General features: G+C 42.7%; 1 protein-coding gene across 1 annotated transcript in view; it reads left to right on the top strand.

Moving 5' to 3' along the window:
* BCR (breakpoint cluster region) overlaps positions 1-8,657 on the top strand; it is a 103,961-nt gene extending 95,304 nt beyond the window's left edge. Inside the window, exons 20-23 of the mRNA XM_014962840.1 lie at positions 1,329-1,463; positions 2,057-2,162; positions 3,587-3,749; positions 4,497-8,657. Of these exons, the coding sequence (XP_014818326.1) occupies positions 1,329-1,463; positions 2,057-2,162; positions 3,587-3,749; positions 4,497-4,586 (494 nt within the window). The 3' untranslated portion in view covers positions 4,587-8,657. The remainder of the gene's footprint in view (positions 1-1,328; positions 1,464-2,056; positions 2,163-3,586; positions 3,750-4,496) is intronic.
* Positions 8,658-15,178: the final 6,521 nt, after the last annotated feature.

The following is a 15,178-nucleotide window of genomic DNA, read 5'->3' as shown; positions in this document are numbered from 1 at the left end:
AGCGATCAGAAGCCGTAATTTCCTCACTATTGTGAGGTCTCCAAATTAATGGAAGTCCTTGAAATTGAGCATGTTTTGTGAAAGGAAGCCAGCAAAAAAAAAAAAAAAAAAAATTCTAAAGTTGACTAGGAGGGGTGTTCATGAAACTGAAGTTTGAGTGGTCAGGGCTCCTGAGTTCTCTTCTTAACATTGTGTCCAGATTGATGTGCACACATTGTAAAATTAGATAATTCTGACCAACCTTTGTAAAGGGTTTAAAAGAATGGCTTGTGTCCCAAAAGGCATCCAAGATGCAGCAAAAAAAAAAAAAAAAAATTTCTAAAGTTGACTAGGAGGGGTGGTCATGAAACTCATGAGTTCTCTTGTTAACATTGTGTCCAGATTGATGTGCGCACATTGTAAAATTAGATAATTCTTGACCAACCTTTGTAAAGCGTTTAAAAGAATGGCTTGTGTGTCCCAAAAGCATCCAAGATCAGGCAGGTGAAACACCTCCAAGTTTCTGAGGTACAAAAATGAAATTCTGCCCTACTTCCAGCTGCCACGTGATGGTCCAAGCCACACTCAAGCTCTCTTTTGATGCAAACAGTCATGAGGCTGGTGCCAGGTGCCCAAATGCACCCTCCCTGCACTTTTTCTTCACTTATTTTATTAAATTTCTTCTTCCTTATATATTCTTTTCAGTCCCCCCTAAGCTACCGCACACATTGGTTTATCAATCTTCACTAGTAAAAGTAAAGGTATTTCACGTTTTGAAAACCAACATTTTTCATTTATATGAAATGGTGGTTTACACCAAGCTTTGTGAAACCAGCACTGGTTCTGCTGGTTGGTCTGTTTGGTTTAGGGAAAGAGGGTGCTTTTGTTGTTCCTAATAGTAATAAAACTGAAATGTGAGCCCTGAATTGCCTGTGTGCCTTAGCGATGCTGGGTGGGGAGTTAGACAGCCTCAGAGTCCCCTATTTGAAGCTGTTAGAGGCAGGGGATTGGAATAACAATTGTTGTCACTAACAAAAGTTGAAATGCATATAAATACAGTCAAGCAGGGCTTGTTCCAGATCAGGCTGAGGTCGCTGGCACAGCGTAACTAACCCTGGGAAGCATGAGGTTCCCTCTACTTGATTTAAAGCTATAAACTGTTTGCAGTTATTTATGCAGCACTTTTCAGTTGTCAGAAAACAGCTCATTTAATCCGGAGAAATGTAAACAGGAAAACTCTCAGCTCTTTGGGCCAAGACAAAGGATAAACAAAGAGGCTCCAAGCAAGAGGGCGGCTGAATGCAAGGCCAGCAGTTTCTTTACCCTGCGTCCCCTGCTCCCTCTTTCAGATAACAAAGACGTGTCGGTGATGATGAGCGAGATGGATGTCAACGCCATCGCGGGCACCCTGAAGCTCTACTTCCGGGAGCTGCCTGAACCCCTCTTTACGGACGAGCTGTACCCCAACTTTGCTGAGGGCATTGGTAGGTAGTGGCAGAAATACCCCTTGGTAGCAGGGTCTGTGCTGAAGACGCTGTTCTGGAGTCTGAGGAGACTGCTCCTCAAGCAATACAAACCCATATTTATAGTGTTGGACAGAAGCCTGGAACAAGCTGTGAGGGAAGTGAAATGGAGCTCAGATATGAGCGTTGGAATGACATATTCTTCCGATGAGCTTGAATATGGGCAGTTGCCATGTCTTTTTGGAAGTGGAAAATGCCCAGGTTCTGAAGGATGGGTTAAGAATAGAATGACAGCCCAGTGCTTGCTGTTTGCCCCATTCGGTCTCCCAGGGAAGTCTTTGGGGAGCGGGGGGATATACCTTGTCTTATCTTCATGCAGGGGAAAACAATCATAATGGTTAAAAGTCTGAATAGACTTGAACTGCTTGAGAGTAAAGGAATCTTTACATATCTATGAAATAAAGAGATCCTGTGGGGCATTGGGGTGCGACTCCGACCTTCCCAGCTATGATGTCTATTCGGGACCATCTGTACTTGGTGGTGTGGGAAATGAGGCAGGCAGTCAAATTGCTATCACTGCCTCTGCTGATGTTTTGTTATTTTTTGTCTTGTAGCACTTTCAGACCCTGTTGCAAAGGAGAGCTGTATGTTGAATCTGTTGTTATCACTTCCAGAACCCAACCTTGTGACATTCCTTTTCCTTTTGGACCATTTAAAAAGGTAATACGGGGGTCCTCTAGACACGGATTTACTGCGTAAAGCATCATTGCTTTGAAAAGAGGAGCCTTTTCCTTGAATTTATGCTGAATCACACAAATGAAGAAGCATTTGCTGATTTGTTGTGAATGCTCATCGGATAACTATTGTCTCAGAGTCACTTAGTGAGGCACTAAATCCTGAATTCTATTCTCACTCGTACTGAAAGGATTAGAGCTGAAGGAAGGATGAGGCAGGCAGTCAAATTGCTATCACTGCCTCTGCTGATGTTTTGTTATTTTTTGTCTTGTAGCACTTTCAGACCCTGTTGCAAAGGAGAGCTGTATGTTGAATCTGTTGTTATCACTTCCAGAACCCAACCTTGTGACATTCCTTTTCCTTTTGGACCATTTAAAAAGGTAATACGGGGGTCCTCTAGACACGGATTTACTGCGTAAAGCATCATTGCTTTGAAAAGAGGAGCCTTTTCCTTGAATTTATGCTGAATCACACAAATGAAGAAGCATTTGCTGATTTGTTGTGAATGCTCATCGGATAACTATTGTCTCAGAGTCACTTAGTGAGGCACTAAATCCTGAATTCTATTCTCACTCGTACTGAAAGGATTAGAGCTGAAGGAAGGGGGTAACAAAAGTTTTGGGGCTTATCTAGTGCAAATGCAAATTCTTGCTGCAATATCGCTGCAGAACTGCACCTGCATCTGGATACAAAGTTCAAGAAAGGTTTTAGTATAAATTGTGACGCTTTGGCCGTGTTTGAGGACTTGTGAGCCCCTTCTCAAAAGGTGTCTACAATCTAATATTTTTAAAAATTCCAACTTTGCACTTCTGCTAACTGGACTTGTCAGTTCCATGCCTAGACTAGTCTTTCTGATCTTGTCTATTTCTTTGTAATTATGGTTGTAACTGTAACAGAGTATTTCCATGTGTTTGATATTAATGCAATAAGCTTAATACATGCACGGTGTGCTAATTTACATATGTATTTTGTACACACCAGAGACTGTCACTGGAGAGATGAAAGATAATCTTGTGACTGAGGTTCTGGATTAAAATCCAGGAAATCTGGGTTTTACTTGTGTTTCTGCTGCAGACTTCTCTGCCCTTGGGTAAATTTTTTTAACCCATGTGTCTCAGTTTGTTGTTTATGAAATGGGAACAAAAACTTTCCTTTTTTACTGTCTGGACAGTCAGCAGCAGCCCCTTTCCTGGGTTTGAGCCGTGTCTGTTGAGTGCCTGGAGACAGTGGTTGTGTCAGATTAAGGTATTACTTATATATAAAGTTCACTGAGGCACACATGGAGAGAGCGGTTCATTGAATGTATCTAAAACTTTTTACAAAAGGAATAAATATGGTTTCTTACTTCCGGACACTTCCAAACTCAGATGTTTATGAAGACCTGCCTTGTTCATTGTCCATTCTGCCAGGGTTGCTGAGCGGGAGAGCGTTAACAAGATGTCCCTGCATAATCTTGCAACTGTCTTTGGACCAACGCTGCTGAGGCCTTCAGAGAAGGACAGTAAAATCCCCGCGAACCCAACCCAGCCCATCACAATGACGGACAGTTGGTCACTAGAAGTCATGTCCCAGGTAAATCCTAAGGGGGAATCCTAAGGGTGCTGTTGGATCTTGTGAAGGCTGAAACTGCAGTCCTCCAGCAGGCCTGGCTCAGCCATCCTGCTGTGCTTTCATGGCAGGTTCTTTTGAGAAACATAAACAGTTTTCACCCTCACACAGACGCTTTAGACTGTTTGTAGAACTGAGTTTCTTTGGGCAGTTCTGTTTGCATCTGCACTAATGCAGCTTGTCATGAAAAACTGTCGCTGTGCACGCAATCCTCTGTGTGTTGTGTTTTTTGAGGGCCGTCTCAGAGCCGCGTATCGCTGGGCTGCGGTAAAAGGACCATCAGTGTTTTTCTGTTACACTCCTCAACACTTAAACCACCTTCACTGATGCACAACAAAATTCTTTCCTAAATTTGGATTTCTTTGGCCACTGCCGCCTTTTGAAGGCGATGCAGAGAATTTGAGCATCGAGGCTGTGTCAGCTGGTCGGGCTGGTTTGTACTCTCTTGGTTGAGTGATGGCAGATTGGAGATCGGACTTTGTTCAGTGCAGGGGAACAGCAGCACCATTTTTAAACCCTGGAAGCTGAAAAGAGTGTCTCTGAAGCACTGCAAGTTTCAGTATCTCTGCTGTTATACACTGTATTAAAACAAATACATAACTGCAAGATCTCCCTGTGGAGAGAGCTGTAGGGGTGTCTGCCAAGGCTCAAATAGCCAGGATGAGAAGGAGTGAATGAGCTTTATTATCACCTCTTTCTTTCTCTTTCCAGGTTCAAGTTCTTCTGTACTTCCTGCAGCTAGAGACTATCCCCACCCCGGACAGCAAGAGGCAAAGTATTCTCTTTTCCACAGAGGTGTAGGTGCCCGTGGTACCAACAGGATGCAAAAAAACTGCTCTTGGCCTAAATCTGCCCCACCTGAGAAAAAGACGACTGGTGTTTCTTCAGACATTGCCGGCCTGTTCCTGTCCTGGGGAATTAGGGCCCTTCTGCTGTTTGTTAACCAGGGCCAGGCTGAAGGGAAAGGAGAAGAGTTTCTGCTTTGGATTGGTAGGAGCAGAGCTGAGCTGGAGATGGAGCTGAATCTCCACTAGAAGGAGCAATAGACACTTGGACAATGCACCACAGAGTGTGGCGTTTATTCTTGGTGGGAATGTGACAGAAGGTATTCCTCCTTTTATGGATTTAATTTATCATAAAGAAACTTCAAGATTTCTACTGGACCACTTGATAGGATACCCCTTTTTGGGTGAGGGGGAGTTAAAGGATATATCACAACTGTGTCTTTAATAACTGCTGTTTTTAAAGTACTGTTCTAGGCCACAAAAATAGCATTGCTTTGCGAGAGGAGAGGGGGAAGGGTCTGGGATCTGAGATTCCCTCCTCAGAAATTCAAGTCTTGATTTGAACAGGGTTCTGAAGAAATGAAACAGTTTTGCATACAACTACAGCTGTTGGTTTGTTGGGGGTTGTTTTGTTTGGTTTTGTTTTTTTTTTCCATCTCGCCCACCCCTTCCCTGGCAAATGTTTATGCAGCTCTGGGGAAGGAGATGCCCTGCTCTTGCCTGTTGCACTTCTGATGGTTTTCTTTGGGTTAAGGGAGCCAGACCCAGCGATATTCCACTATAAATAAATATAGCAAGTTAAAGAGAGGCAGGGAGGATTAGAGTCAGTGACTCTGTTAGTGATTCTGTTGTTTGTTGCATATAAAAGCAGGGACAATATTATCCAGGCAGGACTGCTAAATTCCTTAGACCCCACCAAACTTAATGAAAATTAATTGGGAAGGCTATTAATTCCCAACACTCCAAAGAAAGATGTTAGCATCTTTTGTTATCATCTAATTGAAGCATTTGTGGACACACAAAAAAATAATCAGTGGCTATCAGTTTGGCTCACTGCTTACTCCAAACTTTTATCAGAACATTTTTTTTGATACTTGAATTTTTGGAGGCTTTGTACGTTGCTTCTACGCGAGTCTTTTTCTGATCGATACCAATACTTTGATAAAATGTGTCAGAATGTGCTTTATGGACAATCTAGCAGTAGCATGCATTGTGTGTTCCCCAGAAATTCCAACCCTCTTTTAAATAAGAGCAGTGAAGGAATTTCTGTGGAGCTCCACAGAGCAGTACAAACGGTGCAGCCAAATTCTGCCTTTGTGTTTCCCTGCCTGCATCAGCTCAAGCCCCAGGGGTGACTTGGGCCCAAAGGGCAGCAGCGTTTGCCTGGGGATCTTGAGGGCAGGATCCCATTGCCGGTACCCGGAGCCAGGTGTTGTGGCTGTGAAGCAGTTGTGCCAAACATCGGGGGGGGACAGGGGTGGTTCCTCTTTCACAAACTACCCCAAGTCTCCTCCGCTTCCTACCCAGAGCTGCAGCATCCGTTTGGTGGCGTCCGTCCATCGTCATCCCAGCGAGAAGGGAAGGGAAGGAACCGGCCTGGGAAGGGGAGGAGGGAGGGACGGATTCAGAAAGATCGGTGGAGTTGGGTTGTTGACATCGTTTGAGGGCAAATACGACAAAGAAAGCAACCCCTGTCACGCTGAATCGCACATTTGCTGATGAGTGATCTGCAACCTCTCAATTAAAACATAAAAATAACGAAGGATTCTTTCAAACACGTGGAATGAAAAAATTAAGGGGAAACTACTTTGTAGTCACTGTAATTCTGACTGCTGCATAATACTAGAAATTATTGTACTGTGAAGTTGCAAATTCAAAAAGGAACCAATATAAATTTCAATTTTGTGAGTATATCAATATTTTGCATGCTTTGTAAGGATTCTTATAGGAATTTAATATTGCTTAGTATCCCTCCCTCCTTAGGTCTGGGAGCAAACCTCTTTGTAATGTAATGTACAACTAGAAATTCCTTCTTTCTTGTATGTATTTCCACTACATTCCAACTTCTGAACCCGTAAAACAGAAAAAGTGTTTATAGTAGGAGGTGCTTTTGGGGGGAGGGAGGGAATGAAGGCAAGGAAACTTGAAGGCTTACGATTTTCATTTTTTTAATTTTACTGTATTTTTTTGCCTTTTTGAAGGCAAAAATGTGTCACAACCCTGAAAAACATTGACTTACGAAAAGTCACGTAGACCAGTAAACCACACTCTATGGTTTTGTTTTTATGTATTTGTTCTCATTTTGACTTGGGGGTTCTATAGCGTTGCAGGCTGGTGCGTGGTGCGTCGCAGGCAGCAGCACCTGCTCACGGCTGCAGGGAAAAGGAGAAAACCCAACGAGGCCAGTTGGGTGATGGCCTTTTCCTTTCGGTGTTTGGAATCTGTGGCTGCTCTTTGCAGTGTTGAAACTGGAAAGCAATACCATAATGACTGTGCCAATTTACTTTTGCCCAAGTTTTTTATTTTTATTTATACAGGAAGTTAATTTTAATATTAAGTTACTGATCTATAGTATGTAAACACGAGAAATTTGCTTTTGCTTTGGTTACTGTTACAGGTTGTTGCTTTTAGTCTTTCATTACAATGCTCAGTTTTAATGTAAGGTTATCTAACATGCAGGCATGTGGATCAGGGAAAAAAAAAAAAGTTAATTTAACTTAACCCGTTAATTATTTCTGTTAAGTATGAATATGTTTTTCCCCAAAGCTGGTAATTTTGGGCTGGAAAAGATAGCACATCTTATTGCTGATGATGAAATCATGGACTGATTTGAAATATGAGAATTGATTTCTTGAATTTCCTTTAATTTTGCAATTAATTTTTTTCAAATAGTCTTATGTTTTCAGAAATTAAGTATTTCTAAAAGGCATTTATGTTCTTTTCCCAGGGATGTTGGTTGGGTTTGTTTTTTTCTTTCTTTTGTTTTTTTCTTTCTTTGTTTTTTACTTTGTTATTTTTTTTAATAAGCCTTATCATACTTAAACAAAAAGGGACTTGCAAAACTTGGCTTTAGAGAAGGGCTTCTGATTTCTACTTCTGTATTTCCTTGCGAGTTGGGCCAGAAAACCTAACTCTTCCATTTTCTGTAAAAAGGTACAATATAAACAAAATAAGAGCAAACTAGCAAAAAATTACCCTTTACATGTGCACTGGGAGTTCATGCTCTTTCAGTTTCTTGTGTATTGAAGAGACCTTTCTAAAATGTAGGTTTCAGTAACAGGAATCTGAAATATTTAAACGTTCAACTAAGGAAATTCAGGTGATTAGGACAGTCTGTGTGTCGCCAGTTTAAGGAGAGGAATAAGCACCAGCTTCCTGGCAATTAGAAACTGTTTTAAAATTCTCATGGTTGTTTTGTTTTGTTTTGTTTTTTAACACGGAATAGGTTTTTAAGTGAAACTTTAAAAAGCTAAGTAAAGAGTTACAAGATCGGTTTCAGCTTTGTGTTTGCGTGTGCGTTGTCTGGGAGGGGAGCGTCTGAAACCAAATTGAAACACATCCATTAAAATGCTGCTGGTGTTCTTTATTCTTGCACAATCTTAACAAGTTGAGGTAGTAGCTAAGCTATTTCGGGCTGTATTTTAATGCTGCTATTTTTCAGTGTATCAGCTAAGGGCAAAAGACAGCAGAGTGGTGACTGTATGTGCTGGTGCCCCTGCCCGCCTCGCACGGGGCCACCAGCCTGCTCCCGGGGAAGCAAAACTGCAGCTGTTTTCGTTGGCCACGAGGTGGTGGAACCACAGAGTGTGTTTATGGGAGATGCAGTATTTTTACAGTTTATTCATGTTACCTGTTTAAAAATCTGTTTTATAGCTGTTTATGTTAGTTTTCTATGAATTTATTTAAACAAATGTACTGTTCTTTAAAGCATACGTGGATCTCCAAATTTGTTTGTTGCCCTTGTAACACTGGAAGGCATCACAACGTGTTCATTTATCTTAACGTGCCATTCTTTCAAGTCTGTATGAAATGTAAATTGACCAACATGGCTTTTAAAAATGTTTAAAATCTGATGTCAAAAACCTGACCCTCTTTGATTCCTCACTGGTTAATCCTTTTGTTTCAGTGCTTGATCACCTACTGGGATAACATCAGATGTGGCATTATTATGGAAATTTTAGTAAGAAATGTTTCAAGAAAAAACCCTACTCTTTCTCTTTTTACTTTAATTCAAGAAGATGGGGACTTTTAATAATAGAAGATGAGGAAGCTCATGTTAGACTAAAGGGATTTGTTTCTGTTCCCTGAAGAAGAAAAGTCTGAAAGGGCAATTCCTAAGTAGATAGGATCAAATTAATCAAATTTCTGGTGTAGTCAGCAAATCGCTTGCTTATGCCATGTTAAATTGGTAGTCCAGGTATTTTTACTTTTTAAACTTTGCTCACATTGTCATAGTACTGTTACCAGATACCATTCACTTCCTGTAACACAGGGTACGTGCAGCTGAGATACTGGAGCCTTAGATTATTATTAGCAATGAAATGAATGTTCTTATCTATTCTATGAATTTTCTCATTTAAGAGAATTAAATGCGTGATTGCCCTTAAAATCAACAGAAGCTCTAAAGAAAGCATTTACAGTTAATGTTTATTGCTTTACAAGGTTCTAGGGAGTAAAAGTAACACAAATGGAAGGGAGAACCATAATTAGGAGTCACTCAGATCACATCGTCTGGAACCAGGAAGAAGTTCTCATTACAAGTTACAGAGGAAGGCTCATGCTCTAGATAACTGTCAGCAAAGACCGTCTTGCTCACAAATAAACACTAATACAGGAACGCCAGGAATTTAGCTGCTGCAGCCTCCCAGTGCTGATGTGCTGCAACCCCTCTTTCTTGCCACTGGAAATTCACAGTTCAGTGCTAAGGGAGCAAAGCTCATCACTTGCTCTCTACCTTTTATTTTGAAGAAGGAAATATTACACTATTGTTTAAGCTAAAAGTCTGTTTCTCGGCTGCAAGGATAAAATGCCACAACGTGCTGTAATGATGAAGCAGCTGAAACAGTGGGACTGAAGCAAACCTGAGTGGACGTGTTGTCTTGATTCTCCTCCTTCCATACCCATATCACTAGATGTAGGCCTTTCAGGTCAAGCAAATACATAAATGGTATTGCCAGGAATTAGAAAATTATTAAATGAGCTAGTTTGCCTCCACTGTTGACCGTGTTACCATCGTACAGGGGAATTGCTGGAGACCATTGTAAATACATGCAGGGGAACCATGGGAGTCTTTCCCAAGTCACTTATTCCCTACTGTCATGTTTCACCCTGCAGTGAGAAAGACCCCTCCTTTTCCAGCAGAAACCCCTTCACATCACTCTGCACTGTCGGAACTACCCCACCGGGAGGTTCAGTTGGTAGCAGAGCTATCCCTGACATAACTAAACTATTTCCAGTCTTCCTGGTGTACAACAGACCAGGGTCTGCTAAAGCTCTGGGCTTGTGTAGGCCTGGTTTGTGAGTTAAGATTCTGTTATTTACACCTGTTCCAGCATCTTTGGGAATCAATATGATTACAGAGTCCCCAGACCTAGCAGGAGTGTTTGCTCTACTGCTTTGTCTTAATTGCAGTCATGTTCAAATCCTCTTGTCAAAAACGGTTCATCAGAGTGAAGAAAACCTTGTTTTGTTTTGTTTTGTTTTCCACTAGAGCTTTTATTTGTGTAACCATTGCAGTCTTTCTCCCCTGTGGTAAGACGTTCTGAGAACCCAAGACATTCTACAGATGAACCATTTCCCTAATCTGCAGAATGATTTATGTGACAAGGCCATGTTACAGCCCTGTGGATGTACGGAAGGGCAGGCTTGTGTACAAATCCGCTTCCTGCCTGGGAGGAGAAGGCAGCCGTGTTCTGCAGATGACCCCAAACAAGGATCACAACGAGCAGAGCCCACCAGTGCACAGATGGCCTCGGTCCCTAGATGCTCCCATCTCCCCTGGGGCAGTTTGGGCAAGGTCCAGAAGGCAGTTACGGGAAGAGATTCTGGTTCCTTCTTTTTGTGCCCAACTGAATGATCAAATGCCAATCTCCATAAAGCAGCTCCATTTGAGTCCCATTTTGAGAGAAACAGGGACTACACTAACTCTAGGGATTACACAAATAGTGAGCTGAAAACTGATCCGTATCTAAAAACTATTTCAAATATAGTAGGTGATAATGTAAAAGCTGCCATAGCAAAAGGACCCTTCTTCACAACACCCTCTTCGAATCCCTCCTTCCCTGCTTCTCACAGCCTAAGAGAAATCTGGTTTTGGGCTTCACACTTACATACAAAACTTGTGGAATCCTGGATAAAACTTAGCTACCCAGGGACAGATGTTTCAAGAGTCGGGTTATCAGTACTAAAAGTACAAGGCAGCAAAAAGAGGATAAGGAATTGTTGTCTTGGATGGCTGAGAAACACCACAGTGAAACTGAATTTAAAGATGATCTTACAGCAGGACACTGTGAAATGTTGACCTTTCTGTGTCTGTCCAGCAAAAAAAAATAAATAATAAAACTAAGCCTTCTCTTGCATATGTAAGTTATGTAGTTTGTTCTTATCTCTAGTATTGCAAATATCTATAATCCATGAAGAATTCCAAGAAAAGGGTTTAAGACTATTTATTTAAATATAAATACAATTAAATTATATAATCAGTGCTAAATTATCGGGTGTAGAAGACAACTTGTTATTGTTTGGCTAATTTGGGGTTTCATCGGAGTTAACGTCGTTGGCTTTGTTTTAACACTTCCATGTTAGGGAGTCAGTTTTTGACATTTTATACTGCTGTTGCTAGCGCTTCAGTATCTCATTGCGCTCTGGTTTTGGAAAAGAAAACCTAATCCTAATAGTTTAATACTGAAAGGTGTTGAAACTGTACTGCTAAACATCTCTCAGTTTAGGCCCAAAGAGCGGGGAAAAGGAAAGGGGAAAAAAAGGGGGGAATGTAATTCTGGATTTTATTTTTTTTTAATTTTCTGAGAAAAGTGATATGAAAAAGGGATCCAAAAACTGTATTTGGGAAAAAAAAAAAAAGGCATTTGTAGCCTTTCTTTGTACACAATGTTAAATAAAATCTCCTGTATCTATGTTTGTCAGGTTCACTTGGTCTTATTTAACTAAAAGCTGTGTCTACCTTAAACTGAATGTGCGAATTGCATTCAATTGAGTTTGCTAGAGGCATGGAATTTAGCACCAGCATCTCATGTTTTACAAGGTAAAAGCTGTATCACCTAAAATCTAGAGGCCAGTAGAGGGTTGCTGCTGAATTAAACTAAAACAACTATAATGTGTGGAAATAGTTTACGTGTAAGGTAGAGAAGTAGCTGGGCAAAACAGTCCATTTTTCCGATGAGTATTATGCCTTTTGCTTCAGAATGCAGCCAGTCTCAAGACATCAGAACCTTTACATTTGTGTACAGAGCACTTCAGCTGTAGTTATATATTAGCTAAGAAATCAGCTCTGGCCTCTAGTCCTTCAAACGCTGCATGAAATCAGTGGGTTTTGTAGGAAACGCTGTGGAAACTAAGTCAGGTATTTAAATCAAGCTCTCTTGGCGTTTTATTTAAATCAAATATTTAAATTAATAATGTAATTAAAGTACATTTGTCTTACTATAGTCAAAATTTAATATAGAATATAAACCTCTATAATAAAAAGATGCCTGCTTGAAAGCTGTCTACCTGATTTTCGTTCAGTGTGGATCACAAACATGACACATCTCAACGGCAATATCCAAAGTAGAGAAAAATGTAGCTGACTGTACAGTGTTTAAAACTACACTGAAATGAGATGCGGGTCAAGACAAAATGTCATGCTTACCTCTGAAGAGTGAAAAGAATGGGAAGCTCCTAAATACTGTTAATACTTCTTACCAGTGGTGTATCTGGATAATATAAAATAGTTTCAAATAGTTTTCAGATAGCTTCAATGTGGGATTTTTCTGCAAAACGGCTCTCAATTGGAAAGCAAACCTTTGTAGTGCAACCACATCGAATGGTATTAGGCTACCCCTGAGTGAGCCTGGAAGGTGTCATGTCCTACCCCTGGTGCTGGCTCCTGCCAGGAGCTCTGCTCACACAGCCACGCTACTACCACGTCAAGCTCTTCACCAACTACCACGCTGGGGCTTCTCAGCTGCTTCTCTGAGCTGCTTTCTCCCACCTGAAGACCCTGGGAGACACTGAACGCTGCCGCTGGCTTGAGATGAATCGCAGAGCACAAGCTTGTGCAAATTCAGCCACTGCACACTTACACCACTTCCCTGTAACGAGAAAGAACAAACAGAACAAACAGAACTTAGGGCTGGAGAAGGATGAGAAAGAACAGGAGTGCATGATAACCATGGATGTTCTGTGCAAATTGCTACACAGTCCCCTCCTGAACAGGTGTCTTTTCATATTCCAGGCAGCCCTCGAGCTGCTTCCCGAGGCTTGGAGGGGCTGCCCGAGGCAGCTGCCCTGCAGGGTACAGCTCTCTGTCTGAGACAGGATGGGCTGTACCTGCCCCTCTCCCGAGACATCTGTCTGCTCTTTGTTAGAAGCCTCCAATTACGGAGATTCTGCAATCCTCTTGGGCAATCTCATCTAGAATATAACCACAATGAGAAAGTTTTCCTAGGAGACAGTTGAACCACTCTTGCGCACATTACAGGATATAATGCTGCCATATTATGCAGGTTTTTTTCAGTGACCTTTTAAGTTCCTGAACTAGGATACCAGCTGCACGCACCGTCAGCTTGTTCATTAATGCACTGAGCTGAATGAAACACGTTCTGTTTCCTGCTAGAAAACAGGAGGCAGAGCCCCTTTGTGGGCTACGGCAAGAAATACATTGTACAAATCAAATGCAGACATATTTCACATCCCTAATACAGAAGGAATGCTGCTGATTGTCACTGAAATGCTATTTTTAAACTGATAAATAACTTAAAAATCAATCCAAAGGTAGAAATATAGAACAACCTTTTGTTGAACAAATCATGGATCCGAAAACCTAATGGAGTGACACTGGTCATATTGTCAGGTAACAAACATCAGAAATATTCCTTAATATTCCTTTCAGTGTCAAACAAGCACACTGTGTCCCTGCAGCAGCCTTCCAGGGGAATCCCCACCAGCTAAAAGAACAGGCAGACCGAAAGAGAAGTGGATTGGAAAGGACATCTAAATAAAATTACTAACTTAGTAAAACATGTAAGTAGCAAATTTTTTCCACAATGTAAATCAAACTATGTTGTAACATCTGGAAGTATACATCCTCTCAGTTTTAAAGGGAACTCTGATGAAATATAGATGTAATTTACTTTGATTTACAATATTAAAAATGAAATTGTACCCAAGATAACGAGGGGACTGTAAATCATACTTGCCCTCACCAATCTGCATCCCTATGAATTCTAAGAAGGCACGTACCTCAGGGGAGAGGCTGCAATACAATCTCGCACAGAAGCATTTCTACTGATAAAAGAGCTGAATTGCTGTTGGGAGGGAGACTTTAATCCATGGCCTGAGCGAAACAGAAACCCTGATGGGGAAACTTTCACAGGGATATGTCAAATCAGCACATTTTCTTAGTTACTGTGTTCATAGCACTTTCCAGCCAATGCCTGTAAATATAGGCTCTGCTATACCTCCCACTAAAGCACCAACACTGTAATTTGGGTTTATTAACTGCAGTTGCTTGTTATTCATGACAACAGTCATACATCCTGCATAACAAAACTTAGCTTAGCATAGGCTATTAAAAGGAGCAGAAAGTCTGAAACCTTGCGTTCACACGCAGCTCTTGTAACCTAAGAACAGAACACTGTTCTCCACATTTAAGCTGTCTTTATTTGAATGAGATGCTGTAATTACTCTAATATTGTACTGTAAGGCACAGGTTTAGGAAACCCTCGGCTGGGCCGCTCTGTGGGAGCTCTGGAGAACAGCGGTTCCAGCTCGGGCTGTTAAGGGCGAGGTGAGGCCGCCACCACCGCGCCCCCACCCTCACGCTTTGTTGCATGCGTCTCGGAAGCTTGAAATCTACGGGTTTGTTTCAGAAAAAAATAATAAAATTAAATGCTTTTTTACCAGAGCAAGACCCAGGCCTTGGGCAGGGGCCGGCGTCAACCCCGCGCCCCTCAGTCCCGCCTCAGCCGAGGGGCCGCGCCGCCCCTCAGTCCCCTCAGCGCCGGGCCGCCGCCACTAGGGAGGGCGGGCAGCCCCGCACCGCCTGTTTCCCGGCCGGCACCCCCACAGGCAGCGCCGAGGGGAGCCCCAACCGGTTACCGTCCCGTCCCCGCGGGGCTCCGGACCCGCCACCGGGACCCGCCACCGCCTTCTCGCCCTCAGGTGAGGCCCCTCCCGCGGCGGCGGGATGGGATGGGGGTGACGGCGCATGCGCCGCTGGCGGCCGCGCACCCTCCTCTGGGCTGCGGGGGGGGGCTGCTGGCGCGTGCGCAGTGTGGCGGCCCCGCCCGCGAGGGGAGGGGCGGAGGTGGAGGGGGACCCTGCCATCCCCGCGCGCCCCTCCGCGCCCCCCTCCCCCTCCCGCCGCCGGCGGCGCGCGCGGCCCGGCCC

This window comes from Calidris pugnax, unplaced genomic scaffold, assembly GCF_001431845.1.
Source record: "Calidris pugnax isolate Ruff unplaced genomic scaffold, ASM143184v1 scaffold32, whole genome shotgun sequence".
Classification (NCBI taxonomy): domain Eukaryota; kingdom Metazoa; phylum Chordata; class Aves; order Charadriiformes; family Scolopacidae; genus Calidris; species Calidris pugnax.
Note: the sequence above shows the minus strand (reverse complement) of the source record. Positions and strands in the feature narration are given on the sequence as shown.